At 51.9% G+C, this 17,365-nt stretch overlaps 1 protein-coding gene across 12 annotated transcripts in view; it reads right to left on the reverse strand.

Moving 5' to 3' along the window:
• BIN1 (bridging integrator 1) overlaps positions 1–8,254 on the reverse strand; it is a 55,416-nt gene extending 47,162 nt beyond the window's left edge. The window contains exon 1 of one of the 12 annotated variants that reach the window (XM_028101210.2): positions 8,115–8,254. In XM_028101210.2, the coding sequence (XP_027957011.1) occupies positions 8,115–8,198 (84 nt within the window). In that variant the 5' untranslated portion in view covers positions 8,199–8,254. The remainder of the gene's footprint in view (positions 1–8,114) is intronic. The other 11 variants (XM_028101213.2, XM_028101214.2, XM_028101216.2 and 8 more) reach the window with 11 other exon arrangements.
• Between the last annotated feature and the right edge of the window lie 9,111 nt (positions 8,255–17,365).

Below are 17,365 nucleotides of genomic sequence, written 5' to 3' on the forward strand. Positions count from 1 at the left end.
GCAGCGGTGGGGGGCTGGCCCGTGGCCCCAGGCTTGGGCACAGCATGGGAGGCACAAATGCCCACCCCCAGGGCACCACGGCTCTCTGTGCCCTGAGGCCACTGTCTATAGCCAAGCTCCAACTCCCATTCTTGGCCCACGCTGGGGCCCCAATCCCACCCCATCTGCTGGGCAGCAGGGTTGAAGGTGAGGTCCAGGAAGCAGAGGGAACAAGACCTGCAGAGAGCACAGTGGAAATGGGTCCGAGGGCAGCCTCTCACCGGCCCTAACAGTGAAGTCATGGTCCAGCAAACCACAAAGACCCCCAGGTCAGCAATCCCTGGCATTTCTGTCACCCAAAGCTGTCTCAGGTTGGAAGAAGACTCTGGCAGAGGGCTCAGGCCAAGCCCTCTCTGGCATCTGGCCTAAAGCCAGGCAGGGCTCCCCAGCAAGGCCCCAGCCCACTCCTGAGAACCTCAGTTTCTGGGCCCAAGCACTGCAGCCCCTGGCTCAGGTGAGCTCCACCACAGTCCTGGGCCCTTTTACTGTGGGAGATGGTATTTGCAGTGATGCCTGAGTCCCTCCGAATGGCCTGTGGAGAAGGGGAGGGGCCCCCCTCCATCCAAGCCCTCAGCTCTTACTATGACCTCCTCTGCTCTCTGAAGGTCTGAAATCCTACAGCCCCAGCTGCCCTACCCCACGCACCCTGTACCCCAAAACCCAGGGGATCTCCCGGGCCTCTGCCAGGCCTGCCTGAAGAATCCACGCATCCCTGTGAGCACACACGGCGCGCTGGGCTGGGAGAAGCCACAGCCACCGCAGGAAGCAGCACCCACCCTCAGGGAGCAGATATTCTAGGAGGCTGGCCCCAGGCTACCATGGGCCAGACTCAAGTCTGGACCCAGGAGAGCTGCCTTCCCACTCCACCCAGCCAGTCCACAGGGATGGGCAGCAAGCTCCCCCAGGGCAGTGGGTCCCAGACTTTTAGCTTCCACTCCAGGAAAAGATTTGTGTGTGTGTGTGTGTGTGTGTGTGTGTGTGTGTGTGGTCAGTTGCATGACTATTTCTTCCCCAAGAACCCCAAGAACATTAAAAAATAACAAGTATTAACATCATTTCATAAAAGAAACACTGTTGCAACAACATAAACAAAAGTAGACAGACTCTCAGAATAAAGAGGGTTTCTTTATACTGGATGAACTGGATGCAGCTTTTATATTTGGGAAAACACATACACTCACACACACACCACATTGCCTCCTTTGTCCTCATTTTCTGCAGAAACTCTTGTGTTAGACTGCATCAGGAAAGCTCAGGCCGTCCCCTCACCCCAGAGCCCACCACACATCTCAAAAGGGTAAAGGTCATACTCAGGTGAGGATCCAGTGGGGGACAAGGGCCCTCAAATCTCCCTTAATGGGGGAGGAAGAAGGTCTTGGGGACCCAAATCTGTCAAATGATCCCCCTAATAGACAAGGCCTTCTTGATCAGGAGAGGTCAGGAAGAGTCACTAGAAATTCATATCTCATTTGCACGGCTCCACCAGCGACGTGGTAAGCCAGACAGTTGACCGGGAAAGCCCATGGGCAAGTCACACCACTGCTCAGGCTCAGTTTCTTCATCTGCTCAATGGGAATCATCATGACCTCACCTGGTTGCAGTGGGATGAGAATTTTTACCAAGTACCTGGCACTCAGCAGGTACACAATAAACCACTGCTGTTAAGTTAATATTTGACAAAGGCTTCCCTTGGAGCAAGAAGAGCCTGCCTTTCCCTTTTCAACTGCCCAGCATGGACCCCTGTCAGCCCTCAGCATGGAACCAGCTTTGCTGCCCAGTCCACAAGTGGGTGGCCTCTTTGGGAGGTAGCAGTCTCTTTGGGGAGGCCCCAAGAGCCCCAGGTACCAGCCAGTTCCCATGAGAGGGCCCCTTCCCCGGCACAAGACCAGCTCCTCTAGGAAATGAGGAGCCCTGCCCTTTGCTTCTGTCCACTTAATCTGCACAGCATGCTACGTGGCATATGTCATCTATATCAGGTGAGGAAACAGGCTCAGAGAGGTGAACAAGACTTACCCAAAGGCAGCAAGGCCTGGGGGGAACATTGTAAACTCAGCTTTCTAAAAAGTCTTATGAGTGCCTGCCCCCAAGTCTGGGCCATCTTCAGTGCCTCCCTCTTCCTCTTTCAGGGTCCCCCTGCCTTCGTCTTCCCATCCTACATCCAGAGCCCCTGCCCAGCCTCCGAAGCTGCCCAGGCCTGTCCTCTGTCAGTGCCCTGCTGAGTGGTTTTAGCATTGGCATCCTTTTCTTTGTACCTTTAATCCCAAAAGGAGACTTGCCAAAGAGGCTTTAGAAAAACACAACATACCAGAGTGACATCCAACAGAAAGCCTTCCTTCCCCAGGTGCCCTCTTACCTGGAGACCAGAAGCTTCTGCTCAGCCTCTCCCTGGCCAATCCCATGAACTGTGTGAGCGCCCACGTTCACAGCCCCACCCGAGTCTTCAGCAGGGGTACTAGGGATGCTCAGGAAAGGCTGAGCCCATTCATCAGACTCCACTGGGGAAAAGTGAAGGGCCACCTCCTGCTTCACTACCTGCCAGCACACTTGCTTGCTTCTCTACCATCTCCCCGCCCCACTCTTCCGCCCTCCCTGATGGCTCAGCTCCCTGAGGGTAGGGCATGGTTTTGTTCAGCCCTGTATCCCCTGTCCCTAGAAGAATGCCGAGCACCTAGTAGGTGCTTGATGTTCATTTCATGAATCAAAGAATAAATAAGCAACCCCCCTTACTTTACTGAGGACCAAAATGAGGAAGCCCAGGGAGAGAGAAGGGAAACTTACCCAGAGCCACTGAGTTTATGCGTAAGGTGAGTTAAGATTCACTCCAGAAGTATCTGATTCCCTCCCCTGCTGTAGGCTGCCCCTCTACACACACACACACACACACACACCACCACCACCACCACCACTCAGGCACTGGGGCATCATAAGCCCTGATCAGCTAAGGGCTCAGCAGGGATTAGCTGTCTATAGAGGCCTGAAATGGACACTCGCAGGGAAGCAGGCATAGGCAGGGACGGCGGGCTCCTGGGTCGCTTCATTGTACTGCCCTGCCCCACAGAGCAGGCATTTAGTGAGCACTTGCCATGTGCTGGGCCCTGTCCAAGGCCTTACTCTCCAAAATGAATATGTGCAGAGGAACCATTATTGCCCCATTTTATACATGAAGGTCCAGCAACTTGCCCAAGGTCCTAGCTAGACAGGGAAACTGAGGACTGCCTCAGAAACTGAGGACTGCCTGCCTGCCAAGCCCATGAATGTTGTCTCTCCCACGTGCCCCTGTAGTCTCTTCTGTGGTAAGAAAGAGGCCTAATGCTGAGGGTAGGACCCAGGGATTCTAGAACCTGATGGAAACAGAACCATGCAAGTCCTGGCCTTGGGTTAAGGCAGGAGGGAGGGACAGAAGCATTCTCTTCATGTTGTCCAAGTCACACAGCTTGTAAGGGACAAGATGGATCAAGATTGCCTAGTCCAGGGGCAGGAACCTGAAATCGGAGGTGGAAAGAGGGCACCTGACAGGGTCATCTGCGAAGAAGGGAGGAGAAGCGTTCAAACCTTGGCTTCTCTGAGAATCCAAGAGATACACAGATTTCCCCACAAGACTTGATCAAATCTGGCCCACATCTACCACCCAGCCACCCCCTCACCACTCCCAACACACCGTGCCTCTTCTCTTTAAGTGAACTAGTGGCCTCCTGTGCTCACTCTCACCCCACACCTTGGCCCACATGGACCCTCCCAGAACACCTTCTCCAGGCCCCATGTAGCCCAGGAAGCACACCCTTCTCCACAGGCCCCTGGGTAAAATAGCCTTTGCCTCACTCTGAGTCCCGGCATGAGCCAGCAGACTCTCCTGAGTGGCGACTCCTCTCCCCCCAGGGCACACTGGAGCTCGGGGAATTCTGGAGGCCATGTTTCCAACCTCTCCATGCCCATATTCCTTAGCCAAATGTCCCCCGAGTCCCCACAGACACCCTACCAGAAATGATGGCTGGCTCAGAAGCCTCCCCTCCAGCGGGCAAGGTGAACCACCAATCACCTGCACCGATAATTCAGGTTCAGGGAGAAGCTGCTCTGAGGGTAGAGAGGGGCAAGAGCCTTGTGCCAGCTCAGAGGAAAGAGACACAGAGCAGGGAGATAGAGAGAGGCTGGGGGAAAGGGGACACTGGGTGGGGTGTGGGCACAGACAGGAGAGGGGCAGGAAGAGTCCTCAGATACCCAGGGACAGACAGAGGGACACCAAGATGACGACAGAGAAATGCAGAATGTGGGGGGAGAGGAGTAACTTTTGGCTGGGGCCTGGGGAAGCAGGGAGGTGAGAGGAGCCCGGTGCCTCACAGGCCCTCCCGCAGACCCAGATGGGCCCCCCTCCCAGGCCACCTGCTCTTCCGTGTGGCGTGGCTCCTCTTAAGGCTGTCGTGAGGGTAAGGATTGGTTGTACAGGCCTGGCTCCAGCTGAGGCCCATACGGCTACTTTGTTAGGAGACCTTGACCACCAGATGAGCATGGTGCCATCATGGCCATGTGTCAGGGTCCTATAAATAACTGCCATTGCACCTTCCCTCTGGGGAGTATCTACTCCAACTTGCCAGCCCTGGGCCCTGCCCCCTCCCAGCTGGGCCTCCCCACTCCCAGCAGGCTCAGGGCCTGCCACCGGGGACAGAAGGAGTGCACACTCCCACCTCCCGCCAGAGCCTTCTTCCTTGTGCTCATCATCAGCCCAGCTCTGGCCTCCCTCCATGAGGACTCCTAAGCAGTGGGCCTCAGGGGCAGGGGCCAGCGGGCCAGATTCCACCCCCACCCCAGCTGTCCCTTCTCCCCCACCTACCCCTCCCCCAAGGGGCCCAGCCAGCCAACCTCTAATCCTCTGTCATCTGACCCAGGCTCCACCCTACATTGGCTCTGCCCAGCCACCCTACTGAGGCCCAAAAATGGATAAAGTCATTCACAGAGGGTCCAACAAGCCAAACGCAATAGGAAGATGACCTCATGACGCCCCCGAGCCCAAGCTCCAGGCACACACTCTGTACCCCAGCACTCTGGGGGCAGCCAGGGGCTAGGAGGCGAGGAGTGCAGTGCCATGCTCAGACCCTGGTGACCCTTCCAATATACTCTTATGCCTCTTCATGGCCAGAGGCTCCAGGACCTTTACAGCAGGAAGCTCCACAGCAGTCACAGCCACGCACACCCCGCTCCCCACTGCACCCCGGGCTCGGCCCAGGGCCAGACACATAGCACATGTCCAAGGCAGGGTTTGCTGAACGGGGGAAAGCAGAGGAGAACACAGTACAAATCAGCCCACCCACAGGCCTGCGCCAGAGCTCCCAAGCAAGCCCCCAGATGCCCTTGTTTGTCCATAAACAGTCACTCTGCACCTGCTGGGGCCAGGTAAATGCCTGGGTACACACACAGAACTGCCCTCCCCTCAGGGGAAGCACCCAGACCAGTGATGCCTGGGTCAAAGGAGGAGGAGATGGGTAATGCCAAGCCAAGACCCATGGAGAGATGCACTAAGCTGGGGGTACAGGAGAGCTGGCTCCACAGGCACCAGAGGGCAAGCTTTCCTTGACCACACTGTCACTCTCTGAGTCCTGGTGGATATTTGGGCTGAGAGGGGAAACTGGGAAAAGAAGAAAAGAAGAGATGAGGCCCTTCTACCTATGGGGATAGTATCCAGGCCCTGCACCAAAGCTACCACTTGTCCCTGGTCAGGAAATGCCCTCCTATGGCAACACAACTGGAATTGCCCCCATTACTGATTGAATTGGCTGAGGCGAGATGGGAGCAGGGGTGCCTGTGAGACCACTGGCAATGTGAATTAGACGGGGTCCTGAACACCACCAGAAGGTGCTGGGGAGGCAGCCATTGACCCATGCGGCAACAGACTCTGAACCACAGGAAGGCAAAGGGGAGAGGCTGGTGTGGGTTGAGGCATCAGCCTTCCCCAGAAGGGGGTACTGCTGCAGGGCCAACAAGGGAGGGAACTGAGGAAGGCTACTCTCCGACTTCCGATGGGGGAGGGTCTCCTAACCAGTGCCCAGTGTCGGAGGGGAAGAGAGCAGCAGTACCACTAAACAACTCCAGTCCCCTGCAGCCCAGGCTTGGGAAGGGCCAGCCCTTGGCCAAGGCCAGCGTCCATGGCCGACCAGCTGTCAGCCAACTGCCCATGCCACAGAACAGGAGCTGAAGCGGGAGGGGAGGCAGCTCAGTGGGGTCAGTGATGACGTACTGCCACTTACAAGGAGGGGACACAGCTCATGCCTACTGCCCCTGAAATTAGTGAAAGATGCTGATGCAGAGACAAGGCAGCCAGGGCAAAGGGGACACCCAAAGAGCAAAGGGGAGCCAGAGAAGAGTAGGACATCAGTGGAGTGGGGGGAGGGAACTCATCTCAGCTAACCTTCTGCTTCCCATTCATCTTCCTCGGCCCCTGAGGAGCAGGAAGTCGGCTTAGCCCAGAGCCGCCGGCTCCAGGCACCTAGATGGATTACCCAGTCCTGGGCCGGAGGGGGGTGGGGGGAGGAAGCAAGGGCAGCAGCATCTGCCCCCCTCCACCACCACCAGCGCTTATTGAAGTCTTCCCAGCCCCCAGCCAGCTATCTGTGGTGCTCTAATCCCTCCTCCCGCCAGGGCAGGAGTGGGTGGGGGCGGTGGGAAGGGTGTACAGCTGCTGCGGCCCGCCAGCTCTGGAGCTTGGCTGAGGGCCCTAACCTCCACGCACACCCACCCATCTCCTTAGCTTGAGACTACAAGGATGAGCAGCGGGACTCTTGGGGAGGCGCTTGAGGAAGCTCTAGCTCCTGCCCCCCCCATCACGTGGCCGCATCCTTAGGGAACCCGCAGGTCTCAGCTGCAAAAGTCATTGTTTATAAACAGCCACAGACTGGCTGGAGGAGGCCGGCCTGTCCCCGAGTTCCCACTCTTGGCTGAGCGTCGGGTGGGAGAGAAGGCAGACTCCGCTGGGGGGCACTGGGGGACCACCCTGGCTGGAGCAGATTCTGCAATCCTAGATTTCAGAGTCCGAGGCGGCAGGGGAAGTGGCGTCAGCAGCTGGCGTGATCCAATTCAATGAACCAGAGGTGGCTTGGGATAGAAAGCCGAACGGGTGCGGACCCCCGCCCCCCAATACTGCATTTCCTGCACTGTCAGGGTGCCACGGGAAGCCCTGGCTCCATCCCCTTCGCCTGCTGCCAGTTGCTCTGGGCACTGAGGGGTCAGATTTCCTGCGGCGCCCTCCACGCCCCCGGTGTGGCCCCAGCTCCTTCGGGCCAGCTCCCCACCCAGGTGGTGGGCTCCCAAAGCCGGAGCCACCACTCCCTCCCCAGCCGCCGGAAACGCGAAGCCCAGGCTCGGACGAAGGCACCTCCCCGAGGGGCGCGCAGTGCTGTGCTCCCCGGGGGCCGGGCCGGAGGGTCCAGGCCTCGGGCACCTCTCAGGAAAGGAAACCCGATCCTTCCTTCGGCCAGCGGGGACAGAAGGTGGAGAGGCGGCTGGGGAGGAGGGAACGGCGGGCTCAGGAAGCGCCCAGGGGCCTGGAGCTACAGCGCTGGCACCCAAGGGCTGAGGGGCAGCCTCGGGATGTCGGGATTCCCGGAGCAGAGCGGCCCTGGGACACAAGGGGTAGACTCCCTCCCCCCAGCGCCGGCCCCGCCCGCGTGGCCCGAGTGGGGCTGGGGGGCTGGGGGAGCCACCTCGCCTCCCAGCCTCCGGGCCCTCGGCCTCCAGGGCGGGATTTACTGGACCTCGCGCCCCGAGAAGAGCGTGGGCCGCCTCTTCCCTGCAGACAGACGGAGAAGATACAAAGCTGGGGGTGGGGGGAGCGGGGGGAGCCGCGGGGGGGGGGGTGAGGAGACAGCTGCGCCCTCTTCTGCCCCCGCTGGGGGTGGGGAGACAGAAGACGCGGAGCAGAGAGGAGCCCAGAACGCTGGGGGCCGCAGCCTATGGACCCCCGAAGGCCCTCGGCAGCGGTCGTCCGGAGGTGACAACGCCGGATCCCGGGTGAGGACCAGCCCCTGGGCGGGGGGGAGGGGGGGCAGGTGGCCCGCACCGCGCGGAGGCCGGGCATCGGGCTTGCTCACCTTCTCCTGCGCGCGCGTGAGCTTCTTCTGCACGTTGCTGGCGATCTTCCCTGCCGTCACCCCCTTGCTGCCCATCTCGGCCATCGCGGCTCAGGCCCGGCCCGGTGGCGGGAGCCGATCTCCCAGCCCCCAGCCCCTAGCCGCGCGTCCGGCCCCGGCTCCGGCTCCACGCCGCGCGCTAGACAGCCAAGCCGACTGACGGAGGCGGAGCGTGCGCCCGGCGAGCGAGCGAGCTGCCGAGCGACGCGGGGACCCAGGGAGGGACGGACCGAGGGAGGGGCAGGGAGGAGGGGCCGGGCCTCGGGCGGCGGTCAGTGGCCCCCGCCCGCCCCCTCCGGACTAGACTCTGCCTTTTAAAGGGCCATTGCGGGCACCGTAACGCTTGGCTAAGAAGGAGCGAGCGGTGCGCGCGGGTGCCGGGAGCTGCGGCGAGTGGGACTCCTGGGACGTTCCTATGACACCGCCCCGGGGCGGAGACTAAGACGCCAGTCCTCCCGGGAGAGGAGGCCAGTTTGAGACGGGTGCGTTCAAACACTGGGGTTTAAGTGCTGCGATTGGTGCGTGCCCCTGGAATCGGAGAGCCCCGGCTGCGAGCGCACGACAGGAGCCCACTCTCCTGCCTGGGGCTTGGCTCTGGCCTCACGCTGGACGTTCCGCCTCCTCCTGGCCTATAGCCTCACCGGTTTCCACCTGAGTTCTCTGGGGCCCCTGGGACAACTTCACATCTCTGTCCCTGGCACCTAGATACATGCCAACCAGGCGCTCCATCTTCCCATTTGCTGATTATTATTATTATCATTATTATTATAACAACAATTTAACATTACTGAGCTCTTACTGTGTGCCTGGCACTCTGCTAAGTGCCTCCATGACAGCCCTAGGAGGTGGGTGCTATTATCATTCCCATTTTACAAATGGGGCACAGACAGGCCTGAAACCAAACCTCTTGATTCTGCATTCCAGGGTCTCAACCACTACACTGTGGGCTGTCTTCTCTTCCGTGCTGGGAAAAAAAAAATGATTGATGATAATTATTCACAGAGAAGATAAGGTTATTGCTAACCAGCTTTGCCAACAAATCAATGACACATTCGAAATTTATAAATATGTATTGAATCTACTGATCCCACTCACACCCCTCCCCCAAATCATGTCAGAGGCTATGAAGGATGCCACAGCCCTTTGCTGTCCTGGAGGCCAGGGACAGCCCTGGAAGATTTCTCAGGGACTGTTGGTGGAGCTGAGTGGAGAAAGGAGTGCTGAAGGCCCTGCTGAGGAGAATGGACAGAAGCCAGGGCAGGGGGTCTCTGGGAGGCTCCTGGGAGGAGCAGGAAAGGCTTTGCAGACCATACACCAAGACCCCTCCCCATACAAATGGAGAAACTGAGGCCCAGGAGTAAAAGGTTCTGGCTTCCCTCTCCCTGGAAGGCCTCCTGAACTCTGGCTACTCCTCCTGGTTCTTCCCATTACTGCTCAATGCCCATAGGAGATGATCTTAACCAGTCCTCCCTCCTGGCCTATTATTACTCCTATTTTGCAGAAAGATAGACTGAGGCTTGCTGAAGGTCACAAGAGATAAGCAGATATCCAAATCCAGGTCTTCCTGCACTAAAACCCTCAGCTGAGACACTGAACTGCTTCCCAGAATAAACACCAAGCACTGAACGAATGGAAAGCATTTTGTCAAAATTATTATTATAAACTCATGACCAATTCGTGAGTTACAAAAACAAAACCTAAACAACCGGGCCTGAGTTGCTAAAGCAACTTTCTTCTAAAAGCTTAATGTGCTTTCACCTCATGGTCTCTTTTCCCAATTTTATGGTTATCATTTTCCTAACCATTCCCTAAGAGTGATTTCTCCCAACATTCCTCTGAAGAAAGGAGGAAATGAGCAGAAGTCAAACTGTATTCCAGTTGGATCCCAGGGAACAGTGGGAGATTCTGCTTCGCTGGACTTTGGTGTTTCAAAATATCACTTGACAAAAAAATTAGAAGCAACTTAGATGGTTATCAGCAGGTTAGAATCAGCTATCTTGCACAGCGACCGAAGGGGCCATTAGGGGTCATTCTAAACAACCATTACAGAGATGTAGCAACATAAAAATAATGCTTACGGTATAATTGTAAGTGAAAAGGAGAAGACCAAAAATTGTACATGCACTATCTTTGCAACCACTAAAAATAAATACAAGTGCTCATGATCCAAGACTCAAAAGGACCATACACAAAAGAAATAGATGTGTTTAATGTTAAAGCATTATGGCTGATTTTTTTCCTCTTAATTTCCTAAATATTCTGTAATACGCTATATGGCCTTCATAACTAAACACATATACACAGCTCTATCTTTAAACAAGGTAATTCTTAATGTGATCTCTAGATTAGAAAAGCTTTTTTAAATGCAAAAGCATTGGAAGATATTTTGAAATAAACAATGCTAGCTTGAGGATACACAAAAATTTCAATTTTTTAAACTTCAAAAAATACTGTTAACATATAAGGTTAAAAGTTAGTTACAAGTCCAAGAGGGTAGGAATGTGGGAGATTTTTACTTTCTTCTTTATGATTTGTTATAATTGCTAATTTTTTTACCATGATAGCCCATTGTTTTCACTATCACACGCACACACAAAAAAAATAAAGGTATTTCTATGAAAAGAAATTTGACATAAAAAAATCAAAGTGTTAGAAACTGGGGAAATACTTTTGAAAATAAAATAGAACTCTCACAATTCACAAGAAAAACACTAAGATCCCAGTATAACTGGGCAAATGGTACAAATGGACAATTCACAAAACTGGAGATTCAAATGATCAATAAACAGGTTTTAAAAGTTCAGTCTTGGGGCACCTGGGTGGCTCAGGTCATGATACTGGGGTCCTGGGATTGAGACCCTGAATCAGCCTCCCTCCTTCTCCCTCTCCCTCTACCATTTCCCCCACTTGTGTTCGTGCTCCCTCTCTCTCTCATAAATAAAATCTTTAAAAAAAAATAAAAGTTCAGTCTTGGGGTGCCTGGCTGACTCAGTGAGAGGACCATGTGACTCTTGATCTCAGGGTCATGAGTTCAAGCCCAACATTGGGTATAAAGATTACTTAAAAAAAAAAAAATCTTTAAAAGCCCAGTCTTACCAGAAAACTACAAAAGCATTCATTAAATCAATGAAATATATCATTCCTGCCTCTACTTTCATCAAATCAGTGAACAGTTTTTTAAATTACATTACTTATAACCAGAGAGATAGACACTTAACAACCAGAGACAGACACTCACAAGCACTGCTTCTGAGAGTATAACAGATAATGGAATTTCTGGAAAGCGGTCTTGCAATATGTATGAAGACTCATCAAAATGCCTACATTCTTCAATCTTAGAATTTCAAGTCTAGGAAATAATTTAAAATTTTAGCAAAGCTTTAATCACACAGATTTCTGTCATCTTAACTATAATAATGCAAAACTGAAAACATGAGTGTTAGCTATTTATTGCCATTGTTTGCTGTTATTGTTCATGTTAGTTCAGTCCCTCAGTCTCCAAACATTTCTGAGCACCTATTAAGTACCGGTCCTGAGCTGGGCTCTGCAGAAACAGCGGTGGGTTCCGTGGGGCCCCTTTCCCAGGAGTGCACCACATCTGGGAGAGGATGGGGTCTGGGAAGGGTCAGGGAGGCTCTTTGAGGGAGGGATGTTGAAGACCTGAAGTGGGCATTGACAGGAGAACAGGAAGGGAACCTGGTGCCTAGTGGAGCCTCAAATATCAAGGCAAGAATAAATGGACAGACAAGCAAATATGCAACGTGTTCTGGGCCTGCCTTTCCTTCTACCCCTTCAGGGCCCAGGTCTCCCCCGCTGTGTCCCTCCAGCTCTGCACAGAAGACCCTGAGGGCCTAGCTGTCCAGCCCACTTCCAGACCTCTGCACAAGGGCCTATTACCACGTGCAATTAACTATAGTATAGCAATGCATGAAATATTTGCCAAAACAATGCTTATGAAGTTTTTTGTGATGGGAAAATGGGTCGTTAATGTGTTAACAGAATAATGCAGGATATTAACTTGTATATGAATATAGTGTCGGCTGCTATCCAAATGTGGATGGTATCTCTGGGTGGAGCAATTCAGGGTGAGTTTTTTTCCTCACTTTTTTATTTTCCAAATTTTGTGCCAACACTGTTTTTGTGATCAGAAAGAAATGCTATTAAAAATACGAAATGAGGGGCGCCTGGGTGGCTCAGTTGGTTAAGCCACTGCCTTCGGCTCGGGTCATGATCCTGGAGTCCCAGGATCGAGTCCCACATCGGGCTCCCTGCTGAGCGGGGAGTCTGCTTCTCCCTCTGACCCTCTTCCGTCTCGTGCTGTCTCTCATTCTCTCTCTCTCAAATAAATAGATAAAATCTTTAAAAAAAAAAAAATACGAAATGAAATGAGGAAGCTATCCCCTGGGGTGCTGGTTGGGAAACCACAATATGGCAGCGCAGAAAGAGTAAGCATTAAGGCAGACCATGTGTGCTGTGCCTGCCGACCTGCACGGCTGAACTGTGAGGTCTGTGGAAAGGATTTTCCAAATCACGAAGAACTCACACAAGCAAAGGGCAGTCCTCCTTTCCCTCAGAGAGAAAATAACACTGCCCCCATGTTTTCCTTCTGTTCTTCAAGAATTGAATAAGAAGCTCTCATAATCATCATCATCAGTCCATCTTATGAAGCAAGATTTTTTATTTATATTCTTGTGACTGTCAGAAGAATCCTGTGTTCGATAGCAGTAAGACTTCTTGCCATCATTATATAACGATGAGGACTCAGAGAAGACAGGGTGGGTTTACCCAAAGCCACAGGGCAAGTGTACGTCCAAGGCTGAGCTCACTCAGCACCTGGCCATCTCCAATGACTGGAATGGGCCAGCTTCCTACCTCCCTCCCGGGACAGCAGGCTTCATCTCCTAGAGAGATGGAGAATCCAGGAGAATCTACAGGCAGAACCAGAAGGGGATTTGTCTTTCCAGAAGCATTATTTCAGGGCAACCTATGTGTGATCTATGTCCAAGAAGGGCCCCCTGACAGATTATCCTCACTCCCTCTCGCTTGTAAAAGGCTACCAGGATATTGTAGGAGGATCAGACAGATCTGGAGTCAGAAGTCAGTTCCTCCACTGACCACTTTTCCAACCTTGTCTATATTATTTAAACAGTTCAAGCCTCATCTGTAATATAGGGGTGAATCTTTTTACATAATTGTGAAAATGATGAACATTATACATAAAGCCCCTGGAGTATCAGCAGTGACCATGTAAATGATGGCTGAATACAATGGATAGCAGATGCCATCAATTTGGTCTGCTCAGCTAATTGACCTACTTTCTTTATAGACTCATTCCTTGTTTGGTGTGGTTTGGTGCAGCCCTGTCCCTTGTGCCATTATGTGTAGGTACCCCAGGAGAGCCATTCCCCCAAGTTGTAACAGCTGGCTCAGAGATGAGGCAGAGCCAATCAGAACCTTCCCTGGGCATGAAGGAATATACGCCTGTAGGACAGGAAACTTCCTCTTTTCAGGAGAGTTGCTAAGCTGGGAGGATGTGAGTCTAGAGTCCCCGGGGGCCAGCTTGCCCACCATGTGGACGATCCTGCCTAGACGATGACATCAACAAGAGTTGGAGAGATGGGGACAGAGAGAGAAACAGAGACAGAGAGACAGATGTAACAATATTGTTTGAGAACTTGTTTCCAATCAGGCTTGAGTCCTGCCCACCCCTCACCTGCCACAGTCTAGCTATGACAACCAATACATCTTTTTTTCTTCCTGAGGCCAATTGGAAGTCACTTACAATCAAAAGAGTCAGGGCTAATGTATGTTCTCATAATAATGCCCTTCTGAGAGACAACCCTAATGACTCCCTGATGTATCATCAAGTGAGGGTTTCTCCGCAGTGCCTCTCCCTGAACTGTCTGAATTAATATAAACCAAAAGAGGTCGGGGCAGTGGATTGCAACTGATAGTAGACATAAACCAGGAGTGTTCTGGGCAAATCAGGATATATGAGTACCTAGTGAAGGGATAGGGGTCAAGACTAAAGGTGGAAAAGAAGGCTGAAGACATGCAGCTCACAATCTCTGTTCAAGCTGGTGTCAAGCACTGACATCTATCCACTTTCCCAGGCCTGTGCAGCCATAATCTAGGAGATCCTTGCAGAAATGGAAGGGCGACCATCCAGAGGACCTTCTGACAGGCGACTTGTCCCAGGCTTTTTGCCTCCTGGTTTTCAAACCTACCACTCCAGATGTTTAGCTCCAGCCTTGATCTGATTTAACCAGATGCTGCAGGAAGAGTCTGGGGAGCAGGCCAGTCACTGGGCCACCAACTGGCTCCGGGATATTTCCAAGGCTTCTGAGAAACAAGGTTTCCAGTAGGAACCACTTACTCCCTTTTGCCACCAGCAAATGAAGTCTCCAAGAGCAAAGCAAAATTTTTAAGATAATCAACCTCCATATCTTTAAACTTTTGCTGTCATGTATGTGGTATACAGCTAAAAGGTAGTAGAGCAAGAAAACAGCAACATCATAGGCTTCAGAGCCAGAAGGCCCAGGCTCTGTCACTGTTAGTCATGTGACCTTGGGCCAGTCACTGCCTATAGCTTCTAAGTGAAGCAATAATACACACCTGGCAAGGCTGCTATTGAGAATTAGAGGTAACATAGGCCCCGAGGCCCTGAGCTTAGTGGCCTTGATAAATGGTAGTTACTATCATGACACACTGTCCTAAAGGCCAGGAACTGTGTCTCTCAGTTAATCTGGCCTATGGCCCTCTTTGTGGGGAGACACAGCAGGCTGACCTTTTCCAGCTTTACCAATGGGCAAATAGAAATGCAGAACAGCAAACAGCCCTTTGCCCAGTGCTCCTTCAATAAATCACTGCTGACTTCCTTTGGAAATAAGATTCCAGCCTTTGGAAATGCTCACTGGAAATTTACCAGCATTGCCTTTGTATTATCTATGAAAAAAAAAAAGCTTTCCCAAACAGAGCAGGGACAAAATGGTACATGTATGTTTTCAGGCATTTCTAGAGTTTCATTTATGTACAAGCAAACTAACAAGCTATGGGACTCTTAAGAGGACTGGATGGTCCCTTGAAACTGAGCTTCACATACAAGGGACCAGGAGCTCTCTAGGAAAGCCATTTCAGGGTGTGTAACAAAAGCCTTGCAAGCACTGGCATCCTGAGAACACAGAACACAGGTTTAAGTACGGTGACATTCCTCACAACAAGCAAAACAGTAAGAAGTGGGAAGCAGCCTAAATGTCCAAGCATGGGCTCATTAGGTAAGTAAATTTCTAAATTTTGGCTTATCTATATTTTGAAGATTAAGCTCCCACTAAAAAGTGATAAATAGGACTTCTTCAACATTTAAAAAGTCTGCTCTTTCAAAGAGACCATTATAAGGTCATCCAGTTGGATAAAAACTACCCAGGATGCATACAAGCAAAGGACTTGTATCGAGAATATATGAACAACTGTTGTACCTCAGTAACAAGAAGGTGAACAACCTGTTTTAAGAAACAACAACAAAAAGGCAGGCAAATGATTTGAAGAGACCCTTCATCAAAGATGGCAAAACGCACATGAGAAGATGCTGAAATTCATTAGTCTTTAGGGAAATGTAAATTAAAACCATGATGAGCTAACACTACACACACACACACACACACACACACACGAATGGCTAAAATTTAAGATGGACAATACCAAATGTTGGTGAGGATGTGGAGCAAATACAACTCCATCCAGAACCACTTCTCCCCTTATACCAGATTCTTCCTTCTTTCTTTATGATGAATTTTTCTCTTCTCATCTTTTTCTCCTACCTCTTCTACTCAAGTTCATCATATATACCTGAAACATAATTGTGGTCCAGCTGAGTGTTTTGCTCCCTGAGCATCCTTGTGGCTGCAAGCAAACACCTGGGTAGAGTGGGGCTGCCTGATTCATGTCACCCTTGTCCACACAGCCCCCAGGTGTGCTGGGGCTTTGAATGTACCCTTCCTAAAGACTCGTACGCACCTGCTGCCATGCCCAGCACCCTCCATGTCTTCACCTGGGTACCTAGCATCCCCTCCTCACCCTTCAGACCCAGCTCACATGTCATCTCCTCTTGCGAGCCTTCTTCACCCATCTAACTCAGGCAGGACTAAGTGACCCTCCTTTGCATTTCTCTGTGCCTGCCTTTCTCCTATACCTGGCATCTCCCAAAAGTCAATCTGTGATTGTAGAGGGAAAACACTTTAGGACCCAGTTCTTAATTCTGACAGAGAGTGGATATGCATCCATTGTGTTCCTCCTGGCCTGATGGTGACCAGAGTAGAAGGTGAAGGTTATGCTTCTTCATGGGGAAGAATCATTTCTTTCTCAGACAATGAGCTGAGAAATGACAGCCAGGATCCTACACAGAACTGTGGTAGCCTTTGAGTGGAGGTCATGCTCCATTTGAGAACACAGCCCCCAACTGACACTCCTAGGGAGCAGGCTCTGGGTCTAGTTAGGTCTGACTCCCAACTACCTCCATGAAGCACAGACCAGACACTCGGCAAATCCATGCTAGAATGCTGCCACTGCCCCGGGTTCTGGGCATGGTCCACCCAAGGTCAGCAAAGGCACTCAGCACCAAAGTGGGGGAGACCTACCTGGAGCTGGTGGGCAAGCTGCATTCAATCAAAGTCTCCTGCCTTTCTGTCTTCACATATGTCCCACCCTTATCACTTCCTCTCTCTCTTTAACTTACACTTGCTGCATTCAGCATGCTGAATTTGCTTATGGTTTTATAAGTCACTGGCCATGCTTCATTCACTTATTTCCTGCTGACCCGCATTGCTTCTAAAGCCAGTTTCTATCACCCCAGCCTAGTTCCTGGCCCCCGGGAGCTGGTAGAAGCAGCGAGGGTATGGCTGAGCTCTGACTGGTGGGCCTGCGGGTGTTGGGTGCAGCAGGGCAGACAGTGAGGCACATTCACAGAGTGCAGGTGGCCAGCATCACTCTTGCCATGAAATCATGTTTCTCGCATTTTATATTTTACGGAGTAGGACACAGAACATAATAATAGTTTTTGTTCATTCTAAGTAAACATCTGACAATGTCCAATTCAATGGCTTCTGCCTCCAAAACACAATGCTTCCTTAAATAAAAAATGGCTGAATATATGCACATTCATAGGTAGTAGGGACAGAGCTCAATCCACAGTCTGAGCTGTGCAAGAACTGACTTCC

Source organism: Eumetopias jubatus, unplaced genomic scaffold (genome assembly GCF_037043125.1).
Source record: "Eumetopias jubatus isolate StellerSeaLion01/CBP00866 unplaced genomic scaffold, mEumJub1_p1.0 scaffold_3, whole genome shotgun sequence".
Taxonomy (NCBI): Eukaryota; Metazoa; Chordata; class Mammalia; order Carnivora; family Otariidae; genus Eumetopias; species Eumetopias jubatus.